The following is a 25,304-nucleotide window of genomic DNA, read 5'->3' on the forward strand; positions in this document are numbered from 1 at the left end:
ATTTAATATAATGTGACAGGTGACAAGTTTCTTTTTTACTGCCCTCACCCTGTAAGAACAAATAGGTAAAGGTACATTCTAAAAAAAAACAAAAAAAAACAAAAAAAAAAACAAGCCCATCACCATCAGATGTAAAGTAATGGGGCCTCTCTTTTAAACTGGAGCCTTATTCTCATGACAGTGAAGCGCCATTGTGTGTAAAACAGCGCTGAGCAGGTGAACAAGCGTAATTAGCATGCTGAAGAGAAAGAGAATGAATCTAACTCACCCGCAGAATTTCCTCCACACAATTGGAGTCGTTGGGCAGGCTGACCTGTGGAGAAATGGATACAAAATCTCTCATTAAAAAGACTACAATGAACATGTGACAGAAAGGGAGAGAGAGAAATAAGGGTAAGCTGAAATGAAAGTAACCAAAAAACATGATTATAAATTATTCACTTTTGTGGGAACATGTAATTAAAGGTCTTCTACAATTCTACAATTTGTGAAAAGCCTTCTGAGTTGCTTTGCTGTCTACAGAGGTCACTGACTTCTAACTAAGGCAGTGCATAAAACAGAAGCTCATAAGTAACTGATTGGAACAGAAACAACACATGCCACACAAATAGTGTTCTTCACATGAAGTGCTAGGATGACTCGACACACAATTGACTCCAATACAGCTTGACATTGTTAGGTTAACCATATGTAATATAATAAAATAAAATAAAATATTTAAAATATTTCAGTCTTACATTCAGAGGGAACATTTTTAACTAAAAGCAACAGTAAAATTAACTGAATTCCACTGATATAAAATTGATAAAATTAGGGATTTCCCAAGCCCATCTCAAGGATCAGCTTTTTTTTCTTTTTTTTTTTTTTTGAAATACAAGAAGTTTATATCAATAGTCCCATAGTCATAATCGTGACCAAATATAGCATAATTATATACAACTGTAATTTGTTATATTTTTATCCGTAGTGATAGGTGCCCTTTTATTACATTTGAGCCCCTGCCCCCGAGAGACTCTCTGCAAGGCCCTGTATACATAGGTTTGATTTTAATAACTTTAATATAACCTACTTAAAGTGTGCACCAAGCACTAAGAAAATACAAGTATCGGATTGGGATTCGGTATCGGCAGACAGAAGCGTAAGGATTTGAGCTTGTTTGACAAGGGCCAAATTGTAATGGCTAGATGACTGGGTCAGAGCATCTCCAAAACTTTAGCTCTTGTGGGTTGTTCCCGGTCTGCAGTGGTCAGTATCTATCAAAAGTGGTCCAAGGAAGGAACAGTGGTGAACCGGCGACAGGGTCATGGGCGGCCAAGTCTCATTGATGCACGTGGGGATCAAAGGCTGGTCCGTGTGGTTTCAACAGATGAGCTACTGTAGCTCAAATTGCTCAAGAAGTTAATGCTGGTTCTGATAGAATGGTGTCAGAATACACAGTGCATCCCAGTTTTTTGCGTTTGGGGCTGCATAGCCACAGACCAGTCAGGGTGCATATACTGACCCATCCACCAGCGAAAGCCCCAACAGTGGGCATGTGAACATCATAACTGGACCAAAGAGCAATGGAAGAAGGTGGCCTGGTCTGATGAATCATGTTTTCTTTTACATCACATGGATTGTACACCCTTTCATGGAAACAGTGTTCCCTGGTGGCTGTGGCTTTCAGCAGGATAATGCACCCTGCCACAAAGCAAAAATGGTTCATGAATGGTTTGAGGAGCACAACAACGAGTTTGAGGTTTTGACTTGGCCTCCAAATTCCCCAGATCTCAATCCAATCTGTGGGATGTGCTGAACAAACAAGTGTGATCCATGGAGGCCCCGCCTCACAACTTACGGGACCTAAATGATCTGCTGCTAACATCTTGTTGCCAGATACCACAGCACACCTTCAGGGCTCTAGTGGAGTCCATGCCTCGATGGGTCAGGGCTGTTTTGGCAGCAAAAGGGCGTCCAACACAATATTGGGAAGGTATCATGCTTGATCAGTGTACTTATGATTAAAAACCAAAGTTAGAAAGACAGAGACCAGACACATCACAAGCTGGCTTGGATGTTAAAGGTAGTTATTTAAAAAATAATGACAAAATTCATTCATTCATTCATTCATTCATTCATTCATTCATTCATTCATTCATTCATTCATTCATTCATTCATTCATTCAATCAATCAATCAATCAATCAATCAATCAATCAATCAATCAATCAATCAATCTTTAAAATGAACAGGAGGAAACCAAGTGGCTGAAATAGCTCTGTATACATCAAAAATAGAAATGTGAAGTCCATCAACTAGCTTAAACAGAGTGATTCAGTTCAGTCTTAGATTGGCCAAAATGAGATGTCTTAGAAGGCAGCATAACATTTCTGCCGGCCTTTTGGAACAGCTCTCTAAGTAGGCAGCTCTCCAGGTTTTGGAACAGAGCTAAATGCTTCTTGCCAGAGTAGAAATTCTGAAACGAAAGTCCCACAACACACCTTTGAAGATTGATTAGTTGAGAGATGACATCATAATTGAGTGTCTCAGAAGAGGACGCTCTTGGATAATGGAGGCGCACGGTTCTCACACCAACGCTTCTCAAACGCAGGCTGGGAATTGGATAATCACCAGCTTGCATCTGAGCATCATAAGGCATGGAAATGTCAGCGAGTAAGCATGTAACCACAATGATTCACCAACACTTAACAGACAGAAGATGAGAATACTAATTAAGGGCTAGCAAGGTCTCTGTTGACTAATAGCCTGCAATTGGCACAACATAAGAGACCAAAAGAATGATTATAATTGCAAATTCATTGCACAGTAAATCATAGATGTCCCCCAGAATTAACTAGTTCATCTTCTAAAGATTTTTTTATAAAGACATATGAATACAGATTGGACACAGAAAGCTTTAAGCACTCTTTTCAAATCTCTATTGAATCCAGAGGTTTACATATTCATGTCCAAACAATAATCTGAAAAACATTTACTTTAGATTGTCTCTTTGGCCAAAAACACACACACAGACACAAACATTGCAAGAGCACTGTCCCGTAGCGTGAGCTCTTGATTTCTGAAGAGGAAACAAAACTCAGCACTGAAAGAGGCAGCAGAGTTATCTTCAGATGACTGTACTGTTAAACTGATGTGTTATTATTAGGCTATACACATGTCAACAACAGTTTAATAACTTTCTCATCAACAATCCCTGCAACCTTTCATTCGCCTAAGAGTTATATTAAAACATTCACTGTATATGATTTTGGTTCTGATATAAAATTAAGCAACATAATTAATTATGTTAATTATAAAGTTTTGGATAAGCATTTTGGAGAATGGATTTTTTTTTTTTTTTTTTTTTAAGAAGTCTCTTATGCTCACCAAGGCTGCAATTATTTCATAAAAAAGTATAATCGGTAATATTGTGAAATATTATTATGATTTAAAAGAACTTTTAAATCCTAATAATATTTTCTATTTGAAAATATGTTTTAAAATGTAATTTATTCATGTGTTGGTAAAGCTGAATTTTCATCATCATTACTCCAGTCTTCAGTGTCACATGATCCTTCAGAAATCATTCTATATGTTGATTTGTTGCTCAATTCTTATTATTATAAATTATGAAAACAGTTTTTGCTGCTTAATATATTTTAAAAATATAAATTACCAAATATTACCAAATATTACAGTTTTTTTTTTTCTTCTATATTTTGGTTAAATAAAGGCTGCCTTAGTGAGCAGAAGAGCTGTATTGTCAAAAACATTAAAGATCTTGTAAAATTATTCTAAACTTTTGTAGTGTATATCACAAAACCAGTATGACAATATATACTAACACTGAGTACTTATATAATATGTACTTGCATTGTGTTATGATTTGTGCTCTGGCAGACTGTTTTTCTTGCACATCTAGAAGCATTTAAGTTCATGTCCTGCATAGAATATATTTCAGGACTTTCACTGTGAATTCCAGGATACTGAAGGTGACATTATGTCCCTCTCGCTGTCTGTCTGTATGGTGACATCACTTCACTGCAGGCATTGTATGAGGCAAACTCTCACTGTAAAGGTCAGCTGATCTGAGGGGAAACTCATTCCACATGTGAGTGCCAAGCCACAGAATGCCTTCTTAATTCTGACTGCGTGGATGAAACGCTAAAGCTAATCGAAAGATCACAGTCGTGTTCATAGGGGCATCCTTGACTAAACTGCAACAGTAAACTTTATAACCTGAAAGTTGATGAAAACGTAAATTGATGCACTTACTGCCTCAGATGTGGCCAGTCTAATGATGGACAAAACACATATGTCTGAAATTCTCCAAAATTTGCTGGTCAAAAACCTTGTATTGCATTTGTGCTTGATTTTGGTAAAATGTTAATAATATAATGACACATGCAACAGTCTGATCATATATAAAGCCAAAATACCAACTTTGACAATGCAATGTTTAATTATTTAATTCATTATTTAATTATTAATTTCCTGAAAAGTATACCTGCATTTAATTAAAGCTGTAATTGATTTCTGTAACTACATCAATAATTACAATTTTGTACACCTTAACTGACCTGTAAACCTAACCTAACCACCTGTTCCTACCCTACTCATATCTCACCTCAATAACAGTTGCAATACAACATCAACACAAGTACATTGTACCTAACAATGATTATTTTTAATACATAGTAGTTAAAGACACCTAATATAAAGTGTGACCTAATAGTGTGCATTAGAATGCACTTATGAAAATTAAAAAAAAAAAAAAAAAAAAAAAAAAAAAACAACAACAAAAAAAAGCTTCAGGGACATTCAAGTTAGTGCTCATTATGCAAACTGATCTGTAGAACCTATACTCCAAAAGGCTGAATATATATCTACCTATATATCTTCAAGCTAAAAACAAAACCCCCAGCCAGACACCTAACATGCCTAAAGATGGCACCCTGGCCAGAAGAGCTGGTAAGGCCATTGTAAACATAGCTCAAAGACATAAACTTCCTGTTTGCTCAGGGCCAGCACATAATATCCTGTTCCCATAGAAACGGAATGTTGGAGCTCAGCCGCTCTAATCAGATGTTGCTCTGCTATTGTCCTGCTTTGCTCTGATATTAAGAGTGTGGCGGAGAGAGCCCATTCCTCTGGCACGGAAGTTCATTTCTCCGTTACCTGTGGTGAACTCCATTTCAATTCCAGTCATGACACTAAAAGGTGCTTTGAGTTGTGCTCTGAATGCAAACCTCACTCTTATTGCCTCTGGCCTGACAGGAAATATCAGTGATATGAAGGAGGACTCGTTCCGGAATTGTTTATGACAGAGAAAGTATTTTTTGCCCAAATACAGCTGAACGTTACACTTGATCTTATCAAAATTCCTTCAAAATAGAGCAATTTGGAAACCTTGCAAAAGTTACAGTAATATTTAATTGGTGTGAGCAAGAGGTTGGACATTAAAAGTGTTTGTGAGAGCCTTTTGGGAAGGCAAATTGCTTTTGTAATCATGTAATGTGTATATTTAGAGGCCCACAGAGAACCAGAGAGAGTCTTACCTCTCTGTACCCATATACCTCATATCGCCCACCATATTCAGGGAAATGACGGGAAAAGGGACAGTCCAGCTGCGATCTTATTTCCACGTTTCAGCAGGGAACCTCTCAGTACTTGAGGATACAATGCGACTGAATGGGTTTTCAAATGATTTCTGTGTGACAGGCAATATCCCACCGTGAATCAAAAAAAGCTTCTTGGGTTAAAATTATTGTAAAGTCAAATATTGTAATGCTAAAAAGCAGTGGTACCAAAAGAAATGTCTGAATAATTTGAAAAATTGAACAGTTTTATATGTTTTATATGTTACGTTTATATGTGCATCATATTTTTGACAAAAAACAAACAAAAAACATATAGGTCTGAAGGTGTATTATATCTCAGACTTTTATAATATAATATAATATAATTAATATAATATAATGTAATGTAATGTAATGTAATGTAATGTAATGTAATGTAATGTAATGTAATGTAATGTAATGTAATGTAATGTAATATAATATAATATAATATAATATAATATAATATAATATAATATAATATAATATAATATAATATTGCCATTGAATATTAGAATGTTCTGTCTAATATGCTGCAACCAACATTTTTAATTTCTAAGCATGGTTAATTTGTAATGTTTTCCATCTCAAGACTGAAGAGGATAAATGTTAAATGTCTGTATAAAAGTACAAGATGGTTTGTATGAATAAATTCAAATGTGAAAATTGGATGCAGCTCCGTCTCTTTCAAATCCATGTTTTTAAAGCGGCTCTCACGCATACGGAACAAAGAAAAGTGTGAAGAAACGAGTGATCTGCTCTGCGTTGCCAGCTTTAATCACAGTGAATCACTTCAGTGTGTCTTTTTTCCAGGACAAATTTAGCATGATGTCTATCTGTCTTTCTACAGGAAAAAAAAAGAACTTTTTAATTGGCAGATACAGAGATCACTGGAAGTGTCACTAATTTCTGCGAATTTCTTTTTTCGGCTCGGCTGTGGAGAACGGAGGAGGTGTCAGTCACGTCGTTCTGCACGACTGCGGAATCTTTTCAGCGAGAGAGCAGACCTATTCCTTTGAATTATCGGAGGATCCGCGGGAATAACGCGGTGACAATTACTGGGTCAGGAGCGTGTTTTTTTCCTCTGAAATAGCTGTTCAGAGAGCGTCTGTGCATCAGCAACAGATAAGATGCATTAGTCTTTTTTCTTAAAGGGGGAAAGGAAAAAAAGAGGCTGGTATTGACGTGGGGAACTGCTCTGAAGCACTCTGTCGAGCTCAAATAGCGTTTAAGATGTGGAAGAGTGGCTCTGGGAGTAAATAGGCAGATTTGAAAAGCAAAATGAGAAAGGCTGAAAGACAGGCCGAGTCCGCCTAAGCGCCTGACAGTGGATTGAGGAATAAACAAGGAAAGGCAGATGATGGATGACATGAAAAAGGCACACAGAGCTGACGGTGACGGCATGCGCACCCCCGTGAATATACTCATATTTCGATATGGACGAGTGGGCAGATGAGATGAGAGAAGAAGTTAAGATCTTTCCATACTGTGTCATATGAGAAGAAGCGACAGACAAAATCTCCCAGAAACAAGTCAATTTGGGTGCACATGTCTATGCAAGATAGCACAGATTGGGTGAGTACAAATGGAGAAGTGCCAAATGAAAAAACAATGGCCGGTGTCCAATGTGCAAATCCAAAAGACCATAGGGCAGCCAGGAAAAGAGCTGCCTAGAAATTAATGGTTTTTCATGATTGGTTTCATTTTACTTTAAATACTCATCAGTGCCATCTTAAACTTTGTCTTTGTCATGACGATCAGTGCATTTTCTGTCAGCAATGTGTGTGATTAAAAGTTTCCAGTGATTAAAAAAGTCTGTATCAAATTATACTGTTAATATTACAGTTTTATTTTGTTACCTTTTGGAACTTGGAAAGGTTCTTTTTGAGCAGATGCTTTTTACTATCAACACTGTTATTGTCAGAGCTCATTTCCTCAGTACACTCAGCATCTGTCTCATATTCACTCTCAAACATATTCACAAAACTATCGTTTTCAAGATCTTCAAATATTTTGATCGCTGACAGCTTCCACCATAAAGTGACCGTGACACTAATATTTGATTGCGTACAGTACTTGCTCTACACTTAATGAGCCATTTCAAGTTTTGTTGATGATACTTGTGTATTCTTTTGTTTTATGTCTGCGGTAACTAGGAGTAAACTCCACATCGTCTTAGTGTATCATACATTGTCATCATGTGGAATAAAGGTGAATTGCACTTATTGAGTCATTGAATCAATTATTGATTGTGGTGACCAGGGCGGGCGAGAGCCGTGAGGGAACGGCGCGAGGCGGGTGACGCAAGTGATAACAAGCATCACCTGGGAGGCGCACCGGCCTTGAGTCTCTCACGGAGGAGCTCCGGGAGCATAAAAGGAGGAGCGAAGACCGTGGAGGATGAGAGAGGACCAGGCCTGGACTTTATTTTATGTTTTATTATGTTTGTGTGGCCGGCAGACGTCCGCGAGGGTCTGCCGGCATTACTTTCGTTTTGTTCTATGTTTATTTTGAATTAAAAGTTACGTGGAATGTTCGCCGGTTCCCGCCTCCTCCTTCCCACATTTACGAACTGTGTTACATTGGTGCCGAAACCCGGGAGGAAGGAGGGACATGCTGTCGGAGAGCCCTCGCTGCTGAGGGGGATCGCGGTGCTGCGGAGTTCGGGCAGCGCGGAAGTGAAGACCGCGAGAGGCTGCCCGAGGCGGTGGTGCTGGAGCCTTGTGAAAGGTGGGACGGAGACCCGGATGCCGTGTTCCTGGGACGAGGTGGGGTGGCTGCTGTCCTGGACCTGGAGGGAGCAGAGGAGTCGCCGCCGTCTGCCGTGGGCCGGAGCCTGCTGCCGTCCGCCATGAAGGGGAGGAGCAGGGGACGGGGGACTCGCTGCCGGCTGCCCTCAGTCGGAGGAGCCATCGCCGGCCGCCAGGAGGCGGTCGAGGATCGGGCCGTCCACCGAGCGTCCAGTGCCACCGCATGGCACCGCGAGAAAGAGCCTCTTGGCAGGCTGAGGTCCGAGCGGCAGTGTGTCGGGGAACCGGACCAAGAATTTTTTTTTTCTCATTTTCCTCTCTCCCCTCTCTCGTCCTGTCGCTCCCCTTGCTTCCGTCTCCTTTCTCTCGTCTCGTCTGTCCTTACCCCCAGGTGCTGCGGCCGCCGAGACAGGCCCCGGGGGGGGAGTAAGCGCAGTCGCGGGAGTACCCCCCGGCCTGCGAGGGGCGATGGGGGTATGTGGCGACCAGGGCGGGCGAGAGCCGTGATGGAACGGCGCGAGGCGGGTGACGCAAGTGATAACAAGCATCACCTGGGAGGCGCACCGGCCTTGAGTCTCTCACGGAGGAGCTCCGGGAGCATAAAAGGAGGAGCGACGACCGTGGAGGACGAGAGAGGACCAGGCCTGGACTTTATTTTATGTTTTATTATGTTTGTGTGGCCGGCAGACGTCCGCGAGGGTCTGCCGGCATTACTTTCGTTTTGTTCTATGTTTATTTTGAATTAAAAGTTACGTTGAATGTTCGCCGGTTCCCGCCTCCTTCTTCCCACATTTACGAACTGTGTTACATTGATGTATATACTTACACCATTACATACATCGTGTCGCTAGCGACCCTATACAAGTTTTATAATTTTATATTCATTTTTTTCTTGTTATATTGTTCATAATGAATAGATAGAGGAATACTAAGAAGGTTGATTCCTAACTTTAGAAAAAGAATGAGGGGAAGGGAGGTAAATTACATCCTGGGTTGATAAAAATCTGAGGTATGTGTTTAAGGGTTGAACTGACATTACAGGATTTGTTTGCCACTCTTGTTGATACAATAGCTGTGTGTGAACACAACCGTATTTAGTAGGGATATAACGGTACACAAACATGACAGTTCAGTACGTAACTCTGTATTGAAGTCACGGTTAGTTACAGGTTCGGTACAACAGGGGGAGAAAACTAAACACTAAAATTGCTTCTTTTTTCTTCTTTTTTATTAAACAGTGATTTATTGAATATATTCTGTCTCTCTTTAAATAAATTCAATTATAATTAACATTTTCTTAATGATAACATCTCTGCTAATGCTGTAAACTATATACAGGGAGCAACTTACTTGTACTTGAACATTACTATAATATTAAAGGTTACAATTAACAACAGAGCCAACTGTTAAATTCAGTTGCTATTTATTTTTAGATATAATAATCAACATTCAAATAATAATAATAATAATAAAAAAGGTAATTTGCACACAAGGTGAGTTTTGCATTGACTTCTAAATCTAAAGTAAATATAATGAATATATAAGCTAATGTAGTGCATATATTTAATGAAATGCTCCCCTCTAGAGTTGATTTCTCTAGTGAACCAGCATGCTGTGGACACTAAATGACTTGCCTGAGGTAAATGTAATGCTATGTGAGATTTTATTCTCAAGATGTTTTATTGATGTTTTTCTGCAGTTGAAACACTGGTTGAGAATAATCATATCTATGCATAGATTGTCTTTTCTTTTGCGCTTTTTCCTGTTGTGGCGGTTAGCAAACTGTGTTGCATTACCATGTGTACCCCCTTCTGGATTGGAGTGTGAATCGCCTGTGACTGACTGTATTTGTCATCTGACTGTATGCACTGTACCATGATGGTTCGGGATGAATACATGTACTGTTACACCCCTAGTATTTAGTACTGTAAAACAGAGCTCTGAAAGAAGCAAAAGAAAGTGACTGCAAGGGAGAGTCAGGGAAAAAATTAAAAATACATAAAACACGAAGGGGGTAAAATTGTGAGGAGGGTTTGTTTGCCACGCAAATGGAGATGTGTGTCTCTGGAAGGCTGTCAGAGAGTCTTTGATCTGTCATGTGTAATGGAGTCTTTGAGCTGAGACGACAGACAGCAAGAGAGACAAAGAAAGAAGGTTCACGCTCTCTGGCTTCTCGCCCTCGCTCCAACCCATCCTATCATACATGATTTAGTGTGACCAGACCAAATGTAGTTGTTAAGGAGGCACCTTCACACAGGGTAGGCCACGAGGGGTAGCCTCTAGATGTGTTGACAAAACCAGTTCTACACTTGGATAATGTAATGCAATCTCTTTCAAGTTTCTTCAAGGGCCCCTACTGCTAGAAGACAGAGCCTCCAGAAACCCATTCAATATTCAACACGTCTCTCGACAGTGTCTCCCTTTTGTAGACACCTTAACATCTGCTATTCAGCACTACTCTAGTGTATGCACTGTATTAAAGAGCATGCTACAAGGTGTGGTGTTCAATAACAACAAAGCTGATATTATTGAATATAACATGTATCCCTTAGATCAAAATTCTTCAATATACACCTTGTGGATGAAGGATTGACACTGCTGAATACTCTGAGATTTTGGTCATGTGGACTTATGAGTCAACTGAGGGCGCATTGAGTTCTGCCCACATTGACAAGTTGCTCTTTTTTTGGGTCTGAATCTATTAATGTATTAAAAATACATAAAAAATGCAATTTTTCATACAGTGAGCATATTTCTTTAGCATGTTGATTTAAAGTATTTTGTGGAAGATATAAAATAAAATAAAAAGTTAGTGTGATACAACTGCACTGAAATAATAATAAAGCAAAAAGTCTAATTAAAAGAATAAATGTATTAGAAAAGAAAACCGTATTAGTAAGTAGTTTGATTTTTATTATTTTTTATTTTTCTTTATTAGTTTTAAAAAAAATAATTTAACTACATTTTCACTGCTTAATAATATTTGAAAAAAGAAAAACAACTACAACTTTTGTTTCCAAAATCAAAGTCATGTGGTGCAACTAGCACTAAATATATCACTGAAGACCCTCATGTCGTTTTCAACTAAAAACAGAAACTTTTTATGCGTTTTAGCCATTAATTTACACAACAACTGTGTTTTTGAGGGTCTGAAAATGCAAATATTTGAAAACGAGTTTCAAAGTGCAAATTTTAGAAAACAATTATCATCTTCGAGTGAACTACAAAAAACATGAATTTGTGAAAAAGATGATGTTGTGCGCATGCGGTTTACGTGTTCAGTCTATAGGCATGTAGTGTTTCTTTACAAAGTGACATCGCCAACTACTGGTCTGGTAGCACAATACAGCATTTTTATTCGTTTTTGCTGATACATGTGAACAGGGATCGTTTTGACATGAACGTTGTTGTCTGTACGTGAAAAATGCAAAGGAAAAACCTTTCCGTTTTGTAAACGTACCCTCATTATAAATATATCTAAAAATATTTTTGAAATGAATGATTAAGATGATTACCCTCACATGGACAATTTTAGTTTTCTACAATAAAATTAAAAGAGAAATCCAGAGATTGTCCTGGTGCTGACTGACTCAGTAATGTGCGTGTTCCGGCAATCCTTCAGCTTTGCTTCAATTTCTCATGGCCTGTGCCAAATATGCTTTTCACAGCAGTTCCATTATCAGGCCGTTTATTAAATTCAAAGACTTCCTAATTGGCTTTTTTATTTTTTTTTCTTTGTCAACATTCCCATCCACTTGTCATTGCCTGGCTGGAAGACGTGTGGTTCTTTTCAATATGGTATATTCCGAGGGATTGTTTTCACACATCTAACCTGTTTTCAACACCTTGTTTCCGATTTCAGTGAAGGCAGAGTGGTAAGTCACCATCGATTCAAAGTAAACACATTTCTCACCCAGTTTTTAACTCTAACAGGAAGGATGTCACTCTCATTTCACAAGTTTTTCTTCCGTTAAGCAACTGCCAAGTAAGCAGCAAACCCATGTCATAGCACTATGAGCAATATGAGTGACAGAAGGACATTCCCTCAAACATATCACAATCTCTTCTCAGATACAAGCAAAGTCAACTTGATTTTTAAGTTTTCTTAAGAAAAATAAGTATTGCTTGCTTGAATATTGGAACAAAAATGTAGGCAGAGGCATGCTTTTCACTATGTTCAAAATATGAGAATGCTTTTCTAAAATTGAATAATTGAATCTTATATTGTCATTGTACTAAAAACAGCAAACTAAAATATTATCTGGAAAATATTCAATTTCAAGTTGACAGTGTATCGTTTTCTACTCACTGAGAAAAAAAAGCAAAGATATATATACTTTGCTAAACTAAATTCAGATTTAGTATAATGTCATACTGCTAAAACCTGGCTGTCAAAAGTATAGAATAATTGTGATCAATCTTGCATCTTAATATTAATCTGAAGAAAGAAGCAAACAGCAAGAATATCCTATAAATGTGTTAAACATATTTAATAATATTAATAAAATTGTGTTAAACATATTTAATTCATATTTCAAGTTAAAATAAGAACCAAAAAGAAAAGGTTTAATATAGAACTCTAGGGTTCTTGACTCAATTTTAAAGAACTGTTTATGCCAAAAAGTTTCTATAAGAAAAAATGTCTTAAATAGGAAAAATGTCTTAAATGATTGCAGACTTTCATGTTTAAGGAGTTATTTAAATTTTTTAATTAAAAATAAATGAAAAACATAATTAAATAATTGAAACTAAATCCATAAATCTTGATTCCCACTCTGACTGATAAATTACATATATTTAATTATATTTAAAACTCTCGGATCAAGGCTTCACCAGGACAGCATTCTTTCAATGCATGGAGAATAGCAATTACACATTTTAAGATGAAAAGGCACTCTTTGGTTTTCAACCACAACATCTCTCAGAAACAGAAAACGTTCTATGACCTTGTTTACACTAGTGCATTTTACTTTTAAAACGCATAACTTTTGCTACGGTTGCACCTGTTATTTACACTATGCCATTTTCGACCCTCGAAAACTGAGACTTTCGAAAATGCTGCAGACCCAGTTTTAGTTTGAAAATTCTGGAGTTGCATTTCAGTGTAAACGGACCAAAACAGAGACTTTTGAAAAGGAAAAGTGTGTGACAGTAACAGACCACACTGTAAAAAATGACCTTGATTTTAACAGTAAAAAACTGTAAAAATGCTGCGATGAAAAAACTGTCAATTGGTTTACAGAAAGTTTCCGTACTATATACGGTGTATAACTGTAAAAGATCTAACTGTACATTTAATGTAATTTTACGGTAAAATACCATTAAATTCACAGTTTTTGGAAGTGAAAAATTTACAGTGAAAAAACGTAAATTGACATTCCCACAATTCCCTGAGTGACAATTCTCATTTGATATATTTTCGTTGAAATAACTCTGTTTCTTCTTAGTTTTTCTCATTTTTTTCTAATCAGTTATGTACATTAGGGTTTTATGTTACATCTAATGTTGTTAAATTAATGTTTATTGCATTTTTAAAATTTCATGCATGTTACTATGATGGTGTTTAGTGTGTGTGTGAATGACACTGTGTGCACCTTCTATATGTTAGTGTTGTCCTTCTCAGCTTGTGGAAAATCTGCTTGTGATGAACTTTGATTCATCATGTGACTCATATCACCACTGTGTTTGGTGATTGTCAGTGTATTATAAAGGTACAAAACAGATATTAGTACTTCATTAGGTTGGTAAATTAACATTATATCAGTTAATGAAATACGTTATTTTACCATAAATGTAACAGATTTTTTTTTTTTTTTTTACGCTGCTACTGTATTTTTTTATGGTAAAGTTCTGGCAACCACAGCTGCCGGTTTTTTACTGTAAATTTTATTGGGATTTTTTTTTACAGTGTAGGGCTGTGTTTCCCAAAAGCACTGTAGGCCTAAATTGATTGTAGAGATGGTTGGCGGCTCTACGATCAACTTAGGCTTACAATGCTTTTAGGAATGCAGCCCAGAGCCATGTTTCTCAACAGCTTTGTACCATACCAGCTTCGACAACCATGCTAACAATAACATGGAGATGGAAATGCATGCTTTGCTGACTTTATGATCTTTTTTAGCAGCCATTGTGCATTTAAACTCTGCATTTTATAATACTGCAGCTGTCTACACGTGCAAGAGGCAACTGTTTACACTTGTATACGCATGTCCAGTGTGCATGTACGGTCATGTGACATGCGTTTATGGAGATCATTTCTGAAATGCAGTGGAACTAAAAGTGTACTTAAGTAACTAGTGTTTGCTCTTAGCAAACACCACTAATAAATATGACAAAATGTCCAGTAAAAGAAAAAAATAAATAAATAAAATAAATGAAACAAAAAAAAAAAAAAACAGCCTTGCTATTCAAATGAAAGCTATTTCTGAGCAAGAAAACCTAAAACACTGACATCAGATTTTTTTTTTTTTCTTTGCTCAAGAAAGCTTTCAAAGCACATCCATAACCTTGTAGATCTGTTGCTCTGGGCTGTTTTGTGGTCTTTGTGTGAACTCGCTGTGGCGTTTTGAATGTGTGTATGTGTGTGTGTGTCTGCCTCCGTTGCTCACTTGAGCAGGCCTGACTGGGTCTTGTGCACTAGGAAGTTGCCGGTGCGGCGGCAGTCAGGATGTTAACGTGTGTTGACAGTTTGGCATCCTCCCACTGAGCGTCGTACAGTCCCCTGCCACCAGTGCTTAGCCTGACACTAGCCATGAGGCTAAACATCAGCTCAGAGACCCCGGGAAGGCGTGTCTACACAGCAGCCGGCCTCAGGGATTGGGCTCTCCGCCATGACCCTTGGGACCGTCACCATAACACTGGAGCAGCCTGAGCTGCGATAGGTTAGCAGATTACATACTATCAGAGTATTACGCACACTGAGATGATAACGATAGCATGCTATTTGATGAATCATCTCGTAAAAGCTGCTATCAAGATGAACTTGATGCTGTTAAATCTGACACAATTCAATTACACAAAACAATACTTTGGGGATGATACGATAAAATAACTACTAAAAATATATCTACTGCTCCGAAGAGTGAATCTTGATCATGATAAAATATATTTAGAACAATGTATGATGCCTCAGGGATTTGCGCTCATATCTCCAGACTAGGTTTGGGGAGAATTCAGAATTTAAGAAGAACATAGGAATGTAATAGACTAGCACAATGACAAAATGGGCAAGAATGGAGTTCTGTTCACATTTTGTAAACCTGATGGATGTTGTCCTGATTGAAGAGTTTGGTGTAAATTACAGCATTCTGGGAAATTGGTGGTTTAAAAAGAAAAGCTGCGTTTCCACTGCAGGAACTTTCCCCAGGAACTAGGGGCTTTGGGGTTGTACTTGGTGTGTTTCGACTGCAGGGACCAGGGTCTAAATTAAGTTCTGGGTAAAAGTTGGGTAACACACGCTGGGTAAAAGCGTGTGCAGTAAGGGTTGTTTGCTATTAGGATCAGCAATGCAGTTTAAAAAAAATACGACAGATGGGCAAACGACGAGATTCAGTCTTTATTAAGCTTATACGCGGAGGACGAAATCCAGCGGGAACTAGAAAGTCACGCGCAGTCCTACGTCACCGGACTTAATCGTCACGGTACTTTAGACAGTGATGGAAACGCAGACAGCAACAGGTCTGGGGGAAAAAAATTTTCCTGGGACAAATTGGACAAATATAATTTCATACGCTTTTAATAATCTGATGAAGATGATTATACTGTATATATTTATGTCATATTATTAATAATGTAATTTTTCTAGAAATAATCCACATGATGAGTGAATGTAATAATAAAAATAATGAATAAACAAATATCTACTTATTAATAATTCAAAGATTATATAATAACCGAATGATGATGATGATGATTATTGTTAATATTATTGTTATTTAGTTAATATTTGAGTAATATTTAAAGTAATATTTGATTTTTATTTAATTCTACATCTAACAACAGCTTCAATTATATCACTTCAAAAAGTGATCTGGAATTAAAAGGACAGAATGTAAAACTGCAATTGAATTGAGCTGTGAATGGTGCATCCAATCCTGCTCCAGAAGGCTGGAGTCCCCTGGACTGCTGGCCCTGCCACACACAAACACCTTTTCCACTGCCGCCGCCTCTCAATGGAACAAAGATGCCTAATTACCATGCAGATCACAACATCCCTCAGATGCTTGCAGAGGCGTGACGGTGCAGGGGAAGAAGGAGTGGATAAAAATTCATCCCTAGGACACTCTCCAAATATGACCACCCAGGCATAAAGCAGGCCTGGTCCGGAATGTCACCAGAGAGAAAACTGCGTAATCCCGCCGGGAACGAGATTATTAATCTGAGCTTGCAAATCATTCAGCCTGCTACCCACGATGCCCCCCAGCAAGCACTGCCGAGCAGGCAGAACGAAGTTAGCGGTCTAGCCATTCCCCTCCTGTGGAAATTAATAAGCTTGAGGCCTGGCTCTAACAAATGAGGGAGGTAGAGACCACAGGAGGGAGGGAAGAGAAAATAAGGGAAGCGAATGAGAGGAATTAAAGCACATCATCTCCACTAAATCTACCTTTGTTAGCCGACAAAGTGGTTGGAATAAATCACTTCTGGCTTGTACAGCAGTAGCATAGAGTGATGAAACGCTTTGAGAAGTTTCTAACAGTAGCAAATGTAATTGAGGGTCGAATGTTCTAACAGATTAGCCTTTAGCAAAGTCAACTTCAAACAAACTAGTCTTTTAGCCAGAGGCGCACGGGTGCACTCTACAGTGAGGATGGTCGGGATGTGTCCCTATAGCCTACTTTGCTATGGTCATTTTTGTCCCAATCACTTTTAGAATCAGAAAGAGCTACTGACGTGCAGCTGCAATTCTGGTTTTGAAAATAAAGGCAGATAAGTCCCAGAATGCCCTCATTATCAAAGCCAAAACATTAGACCAACAAGTCGCATTTAACGTTTAGTTGCTTATTCATGCATTTACCCACTGACCTACAAAACCCCCAGGCCTGACAGCAGCAGATGGATGAAGGAATTAAGTTTTAAAATGAAATATCTTACAAGTTCATCTGAACAGTTGAATTAGTCAGCAAAAATGATTGCTCCCTCAAATCACTGTATAATGAGAACTTGGGTTTATGTCAAATAATAACTCTGCTGTTGAAATTTTTTTTTTTTGAACATTTGATAGAAATGTGACTGTTTAAATATGAATTTTAACTATTTGTTAGTTTTAACTGTTCAATAGACCTAATCTTCAGATCAATAACACATAATCTATAACACGGACTTACTATTTATCCAAAAAGCAAATGTGACGTCACAACCAAAAAAAAAAAAAAAAAAAAAGGAAAGAAAAAGGAGGGGAAAAAACTTATTATTATCCTGTAGGTTTTCGTTTGTCTTTCATTTGTCATTTGTTCATTTGCCTTTTAAAGAGGACTTATAATGCCCCTTTCAGAAGATGTAATACAAGTCTCTGGTGGTCTAAGAATGTGTTCGTGAAGTTTCAGCTCAAAATACCCCACAGATCATTTATTAAAGCTTGTCATATCTGCCCCTATTTTCCAGAAGAGGGGGAGCCTTAACAGCTTGCGCTTCGGTTGCTCAACAACAATAAAGCTGGAGAATCTCAAGCAGCCTAACATTGTTCAAACCGGATCAGACACTGATGAAGAAACTCAGGAAGAAGTTACAACTTTTAGAATGAAACTGGAACTCGTTCAGAACTGGTTTCTGAATGGTTAGTGGATAGATTTATGTAATTGCTGTGGCATTGATTCAACTCATCGACTAGCATGTGCCGTCATGTTAATCTTTTGTGCAAATCCAGTGTTGCATTGACCCTCGTTTGTGAAGCAGTCCGGCGTAACATGACAGCATGGCAACAAACACTCTACTACAACAACTCTTCCTCTTCTCTAAACCAGCTCAACATGGCCTCACCCCCTTTGTTGCATGTTCTGGGGGTAGGGTCTATGTAAATTTTGGGGTTTGTGATGTCACCAACCCAGGAAGAAATTTGTTGTAGTCCCTACCGGCCATTTGTTGTAGTCCTTAAAAAGTGATTTCTGTAAAAGAAAATATCTCCCTTTGCATTGAACTTTGAGTGTCGTAATAACAGCAACATTACACACTAACTAAAGTTAAAAAAGTGAATTCATAATCAAGAAGCCCTTTAAAGAATGCTATAATCTAAGAAATATAATCTAAAAATGACTTTTCCATTGCTTTATTGAATAATGGTAAGGTATTTCATAATGACTGGACAATACCAAGGTTTCCAGAAAACAATGAGACATTTAGTGACATCTAACATACAATTGCATCTAAGGTCTGTATTGAATGTGAAAAAGTCAAACATTTTTATGGCCATTAACATACTTCTGGCTTATTTCATATAATATTTTTAACTGTTTTCCCCGGGTGCTGAAACTAAAGACATTGAGTGAAAGTGTCTGTTTAGTACAAAGCATGTGCATATTTAATGAATTAAGTATTGTTTAGGTTATGATTGGTTGCTTGTTGCTAAACAACTCAGCATAGCATTCAAGCACTGCATTGCTTCATACTGTATGGAATAGTGCGAAGATTTATTTATGGTTCATTGTTTGGACTGTCAAAACATTCATTGACATTTTTTGTTGTTGTTGTTGTAGTACCATTAATTTAGAGTAATTAACCATGAAGATTTTAAAGAAATAATAGCTAAAGACATTGTGACTCAGAATCATTTGAGCTCCAGTTTGTGTTTCGGAAACACTCTTGTGTGCCAAAGGTCTTTGTTTAGATCAGTCCCATTGGCATTATGTTTGTATCCAGTAGTTACTTGGAAGACATCCAGTGTTGTAAAAATGCTCTAACTGACAGACCATTGAGGAAGGTTAATGAACTTTTCACAATTATATTACAAAATCCAATTGTTCTATAATGACTCATTTTCAAAGAGTGATGAGTGTTTTACATGTAGACGTGCCTGATGAAGCATTTGTTTAACATGTTTTTTTTTTTTTTTTTTTCATTTTACAGTGATTTAATGATGTTCAGGCATGTTTGCTCTTGTAGCGTTGGCAGTGCTGGCACATTTAATCTTGTTTTCCAGGAAGTCATGGCCTTGAAAGCACCTGGTCAGTTCTGCTCCCTCCAGACTGAATCAAGGTCCACACATGACAGATGTGAAAGTGGCAGAGTCATGCAGTCCCACCATATGGTGTCTAGATAACCCCTTGTGTAAACGTTGCATGGCTACCTCAACTTCACACACGTCAAACCCCCCCAGTCCCTGGTGGCTGTTCTATTTCCCACAGATCTTGATATAAACAAACACATTTACTGCTTGCTTTACTATAGCAGTTTAAATGAATCATATGGTGCCTTTGGGAAATTACAAATTAAAACACACATTTCAGTAATCATACCATTACATACAGGACAGCGCTGACAACTAGTTTCTGCTCCTCTCAGTGTGCGCGATCTTCACGTTTTACTGTTTGTATGAGTGTTCGTGCCACATTGCAGCTGTGTGAGCGCGGTAGCTCGATATAATAAGACACATCTGATCGTCTAAATCGCTTTAATGTCCAAACTGGCAAACCTTAAAACACATACAACTGACCAAGTTTATTGAAGACGCAAGGCTCACCGCTCTCGCACCGTCTCTGTGTATTGACTCTGCGTTCACCTGCGTGTTGACTGGACGGGGCGGAGTCACGCGGTAGTACGTTTTTAAGTAGGAAGTATTAACAGGATTAAAAAAATGACATGGGAAAATTATGTCAGTTAGAGGTTCTGAATTTTGGTTTCGATTACTTTTTGATTAATCATCCAGCCCTACGTCCTGCCATCCTGCACCTCACACCCGTGAGTTCTTTTTCCAGCACAAACAGAATCCCTTAAATCCTCGGTCTGGAAGGTGATTCAGACAGCGACACCCTGGGCTTTGCTCTCTGATAACCTCTTTCTATCCCAGCCTCACAATAGCTCTTCTGCTTTTATTTGAAGGGTCTCTCTCTACCTTGACCTCTGAGCGCTTCCTCCCGCTACAGCTAATTAGCTAAAGCAGTATGTTTCGCTTGCATTCCAATTACGCACTGGAACGTCAACCTAAGTTCCCGCTCTTATCCTAATTATCTGTTACTAATTTAAATTTTGGCTGCGGCTCTGCTCGGGAATGATGTTAATGTAAGTGTTCCTGTCAGTCGGAGAGTAATTTGATTTAGAGCGTGTCTATGGTCTAATTAAATATGCTGTTTATGCGCAGTATGCAACTTTCGGCCGAAGCCCCATCTGCGTTTCATCACTTTGAGAGCTCAAGGGAGTGAGGGAGAGAGAAAGAGAGCGAGAAATTAAATGATTTTAAGGACTTTAAGAGGAGAAGAGCTGTGTAACCTTTAAATGAGGTGTTAATACTCAGCACATGCTGTTCGTAAGTCAAGAATTATAATATTTCTCGAAGAAAACAGAAAATCAAAGACGGAAAGTGAAGAGCAATTACAAAGTACTGTGTCTGTATAAATATAGCTCAACAAATGTCAGTGCACACAGAAACGTCTACACACAGACATACGAAACTTCAGTTAATAAGAAAGTAGATATTATTTGTTAAAAAAAAAAAATGTTGTAAAATGTACAAGTACTTACTGTCACTTTTGAGAAATTTGCTCCTTGCTGAGTAAAAGTATTAAATTTAAAAACCTCACACTTTTGAAGTGAATGAATGAATGAATACATTTAAAATATTAAATTATTGTAATAAATTAATATAATATAAATATGTATTTTATTTTATTTATTCATTTACTGTAGTGACATGACTGATGAAACTTTGGTAGTAAAATCAAAAATGCAAAGAATATATATCACAAAAAGAGTCTTTCTGTACCCTCCCTGTTCTATAAATGGAATCCACACGCACACACAAACAATATAAATTGTGTGCTCACCCAAAACAAAATTTACCCACCTAAACAACACGAGGCTATGTCTGCACAGTACTGGATGAGGCATACATGCTTTTAGCACAAAACACACACACACACACACACACACACACACACACAGCTTCATCACGCCAGACAAACACACATTCCATCATGAACACACCCGTGTGTAAGACCACCTAAGCGCGCACGCACACACACACACATGCAGAGCGCTCATTTGCACCCAGTCTCTCTTCAGTGTGGCAGGCGGTGTGTGTGTGTATAAAGGCTGTTCTTGTCTCTTGGGGCATTTCCTTGAGATGATTTGTCGGTTGCCTTGTCTCTCCTTACTGATGGTTCCACAGGCTCATTAATATTCATCTGAGAGCGAGTGGGGTACGAGACACACACACACACACATCGTGCTCCACATCACTGAGTCCTCATTTATTCATACTGTGGACTACAGTCTGATATCTAAGCCTTCCTGTTACACACATCAGGACCCACAAGCTTTGGGTCTGAGACAAAGAGATTTAAAATACCTGGAGAAAAGTAGCTACTAGCATTTCCATTCATCTCAATTGCAGTTGCCCAGCTAGCACAGGAGCCACCCAGAAGCCAAATCTGCCATATTTGCTCATGGGTGCTCAGTATCGCAGTAGAAAATGTATAAGCAACAACAAGGGAATGCATGGAATCATAACATTTAGCCTTTTCTAAATGTAGAATTTAGTTCATCTAGAACTCTAGATCTTGAATATGCGTAATATAACATCGCTGTCGGGCAGAAACCTTGTATGTGCATATTTTGTCTTTTTTTTTTTTTATCAATCATTACTATTGGTCACTATTTACGTCTGTCTGTAGGTTTTGCAAATGTTTAACCAATGAAAAACATTAAAAAGAGCTTGTGACTGAACCATGTATGTCCAATGGATCTTCAGTCGGTCAAACCTCATAACTCCACCCATATCTATCATGAATGGAGTGCCACACATAGTTTGGATTGCCTCTGCTTGTTTGCAATGCAAGGGTAAATAAATAACTAATTCTTTGAAGTACAGCATTTCTTCAAGAAACATATATTTAAAGGCTAATGTTTTATGTATTTGAGTAGCAGAGAAGAGTATTTTAGTCTAACATTTGCCATCCAGGTATAGCCAATACTCTCTTAAATAGTCTGTGCGTAGCACTTCATCTTTAATAACAAACTTTTGGCCAAGTAAAAAAAAAAAAAAACTGAGCACCCACATAACTGCAACAAATGTTATAACCTGTAAGTTGATGAAAACATAATACAAAACACTTACTGCCTCAGATACAGCCATTTTAATGACAGACAGAAGATGTATATTCTCTGAAATTCTATGAAATGCAAGTGCCTGTCCATATATAGTTATTTTGACAAAAAAAAAAAAAAAAAAAAAACTTTCTGAAAAGTAGTGTTTTTGGAGATGACTGTATGAGGTTCCCTCCCGAAAGTGACAATATACAGTACTTTACTACAACTATACACACATGTTTGCACAAACATTGACTGGTGAATCAACTCTCACTCAAGCCCCGGTCCTCATTTCTGGCCTGGACACTCATATTGAAAAAGCAATAATGTGCAGGATTAGAGAATCACATTTTTTTTTTTTTTTTTGAGAAACTCAACAACAGCGTGGCAGGCTGCCATATGGAGGCAGGACAGAGATAAGCCTCCACAGAGAGAAGAATTGTGCTGCTTGTGCCACTGGAACAAGCAGGACCGCCTCGAACTCCAACACAAAACAATGTCAGCGCGTCGTAAATCAATGCTCAGATGCACTGCCTTTTGGAATCCACAGCTCAGCACTTGACCTTTGACTGGCCCAGTCCTAACACACCACTCTAACTTTCAGTTTCCAAAACAGAGAAAGGGCATTTTCTGGTGTCAATAGATGAGAAACATTTAGCCTATTATATTAAATGTCACTGGACTGGCAATTTCAACTGGGAAAAAAAAAAAAAAAAAAAAAAAAAAGCAGTGATGGTTAGTTTAAACAATTTAGTGTCCGGTTTATTTTGAAAAGGCCAAGGTAAGCCAATGCTAACCGCTGGCTGAACTTTTTCTTATCGCTCATATTTTTAAGTTGTTACAGAGAATGAGCCAAACAGCTTTTAAATGCAAAGTAAGCATGAAAAGAGAAGACATCTGAGCGAACTTAAGAAATATACAATGGAATATAAATGATCCTAAATGCAGCTTTGACTTACTGACATTTAAAGAGCTGATATGTGGCTGACGCTAATGACATGGACATCCTTGAGATGCTGCTTCATATGTATGATATTCAGACATGAGGGCCACACAACACCAACATGAACATCAATGACATAAAAGTAGCAACACAGACCTGTTGAAATGCTTGTCCGAATGCTCTTGTTGGAAATGATTAAAATCCAGGTATTTTCAATATCTCCCAGTATTGTATGTAATTAAATTTTTTATCAATGTGCATTTTTTTGGCAATTATACAGAAACTTGGGTGACTGACCTCATGTTGTGTTAACGTCATTTTGTCCTGGAGAGGATTTTCTTTTTCCTGAAAAATGCTAGTTAATGTTATCACGTTGGACTAAAACTTACTGACTTTACTCAACCAGGGTAATTACTTCGCCAACATTTTTTGAAAATTGTTTGTGTCCAGCCTACAAAAACATTCTTATAAATCTCTCATTATTGTATATTATCACGAGATATTAGATTTAATCTTTTTGTTGACTTGTTTTCTTTCAATTAGGTCAGGTCTGTGATTGATCAGACCTCCTTTATCTGAACTTAAGCACCTTTGTTTTTTGACCAAAAATGCATTATTTGTGGGTAATTTTGTCAATATTGAATAAAATGTAATATATATATATATTCTGTACAATTTATCATACTAAGTTTTGTCTGTAAAATCATTCTAAATTGATTTTACACTATTTAGTTTTTATTTTATTTTCTTTATTTAGTTTTTATTTTATTTTCACATTTTCTTTGCTGATTTTGGTGAAAATTTAGTGGACTTCTACATGTTCAACAAGATTAAAAATGGTAAATATATAAAAGCTGAAAATGCTACACTCTTACTGGTAGCTAAAACCTTTATTAAAATAGCTAAAATAGTTTATAAATGAACATGCAAGGGATGGGAGACAAGTAAATATTGATAATGACAGTTATTGATAATGACAGAAATTTTGTGGAATTTTCTGAAAAATTCTGTGGGTGTAGATTCCATGCAGGCCCAGTCATGGCTCTTCCTGTTGGTTCATAGGGCGTTCTATGTATGACAGCATGCAATATGAATGCTATATGAGATATTGGCAGGATTGACTGATAGACTTAATTAAGGTTTCATGTATCTACACAGTAAAGACTCTTTTAATAATCAAATTTTATCAATTTTATCGATTTGTTGTTGCAGCCCTAGTAAAGACTCTAACCCTGTGGCCCCTACATTGTCACCAACAAATATTTACAAATATTTTTATACCTGATAAATATTTTAGAGCTTGAAAAAGTTCTTGTGAAAATGTATATTCATTATAAAATTCACATTAAATAAATGTTTTAATTCATTTACATGACATTTGCTGAGTCTTAGAAAATCACGCTTTTACATGTTATATCATAAATCCAGGTTTTGTATATCCTCATATATCCAGGACTATTGATAACCCCTGGTTTCCAGGTGAATTAAAATAAGAAATATCTTGATTTTTGGCATGGCATGAATAAATGGCATGTCTTGTCATGTTTTAAATGTTCTGTTTCTTTGTAACCATCACAGCTGGGAGTGTCATTGACTGTAAAACCAAAGTGTGAATAAAAGGCACACAGATGACCAAACACAGATCAGACAACAGCATCTAAACACATGCCTGAACACAGACACATTCTTGCAAATAAAAGGGGGGTGGGGTGGGTGGGGGTTGGGGTAGTGATGCCATTGAAGAACCATTTTGAGTTTCTGAAAATAGCCTTTTTTTTCT

The 25,304-nt window shown here is 37.7% G+C and overlaps 1 protein-coding gene across 1 annotated transcript in view; it reads right to left on the minus strand.

Moving 5' to 3' along the window:
• The window catches only part of aff2 (AF4/FMR2 family, member 2), a 251,205-nt gene that overhangs the window by 100,202 nt on the left and 125,699 nt on the right, over positions 1 to 25,304 (minus strand). Inside the window, exon 4 of the mRNA XM_067382897.1 lies at positions 269 to 313. Within this exon, the coding sequence (XP_067238998.1) occupies positions 269 to 313 (45 nt within the window). The remainder of the gene's footprint in view (positions 1 to 268; positions 314 to 25,304) is intronic.

This window comes from Chanodichthys erythropterus, chromosome 1, assembly GCF_024489055.1.
Source record: "Chanodichthys erythropterus isolate Z2021 chromosome 1, ASM2448905v1, whole genome shotgun sequence".
Classification (NCBI taxonomy): domain Eukaryota; kingdom Metazoa; phylum Chordata; class Actinopteri; order Cypriniformes; family Xenocyprididae; genus Chanodichthys; species Chanodichthys erythropterus.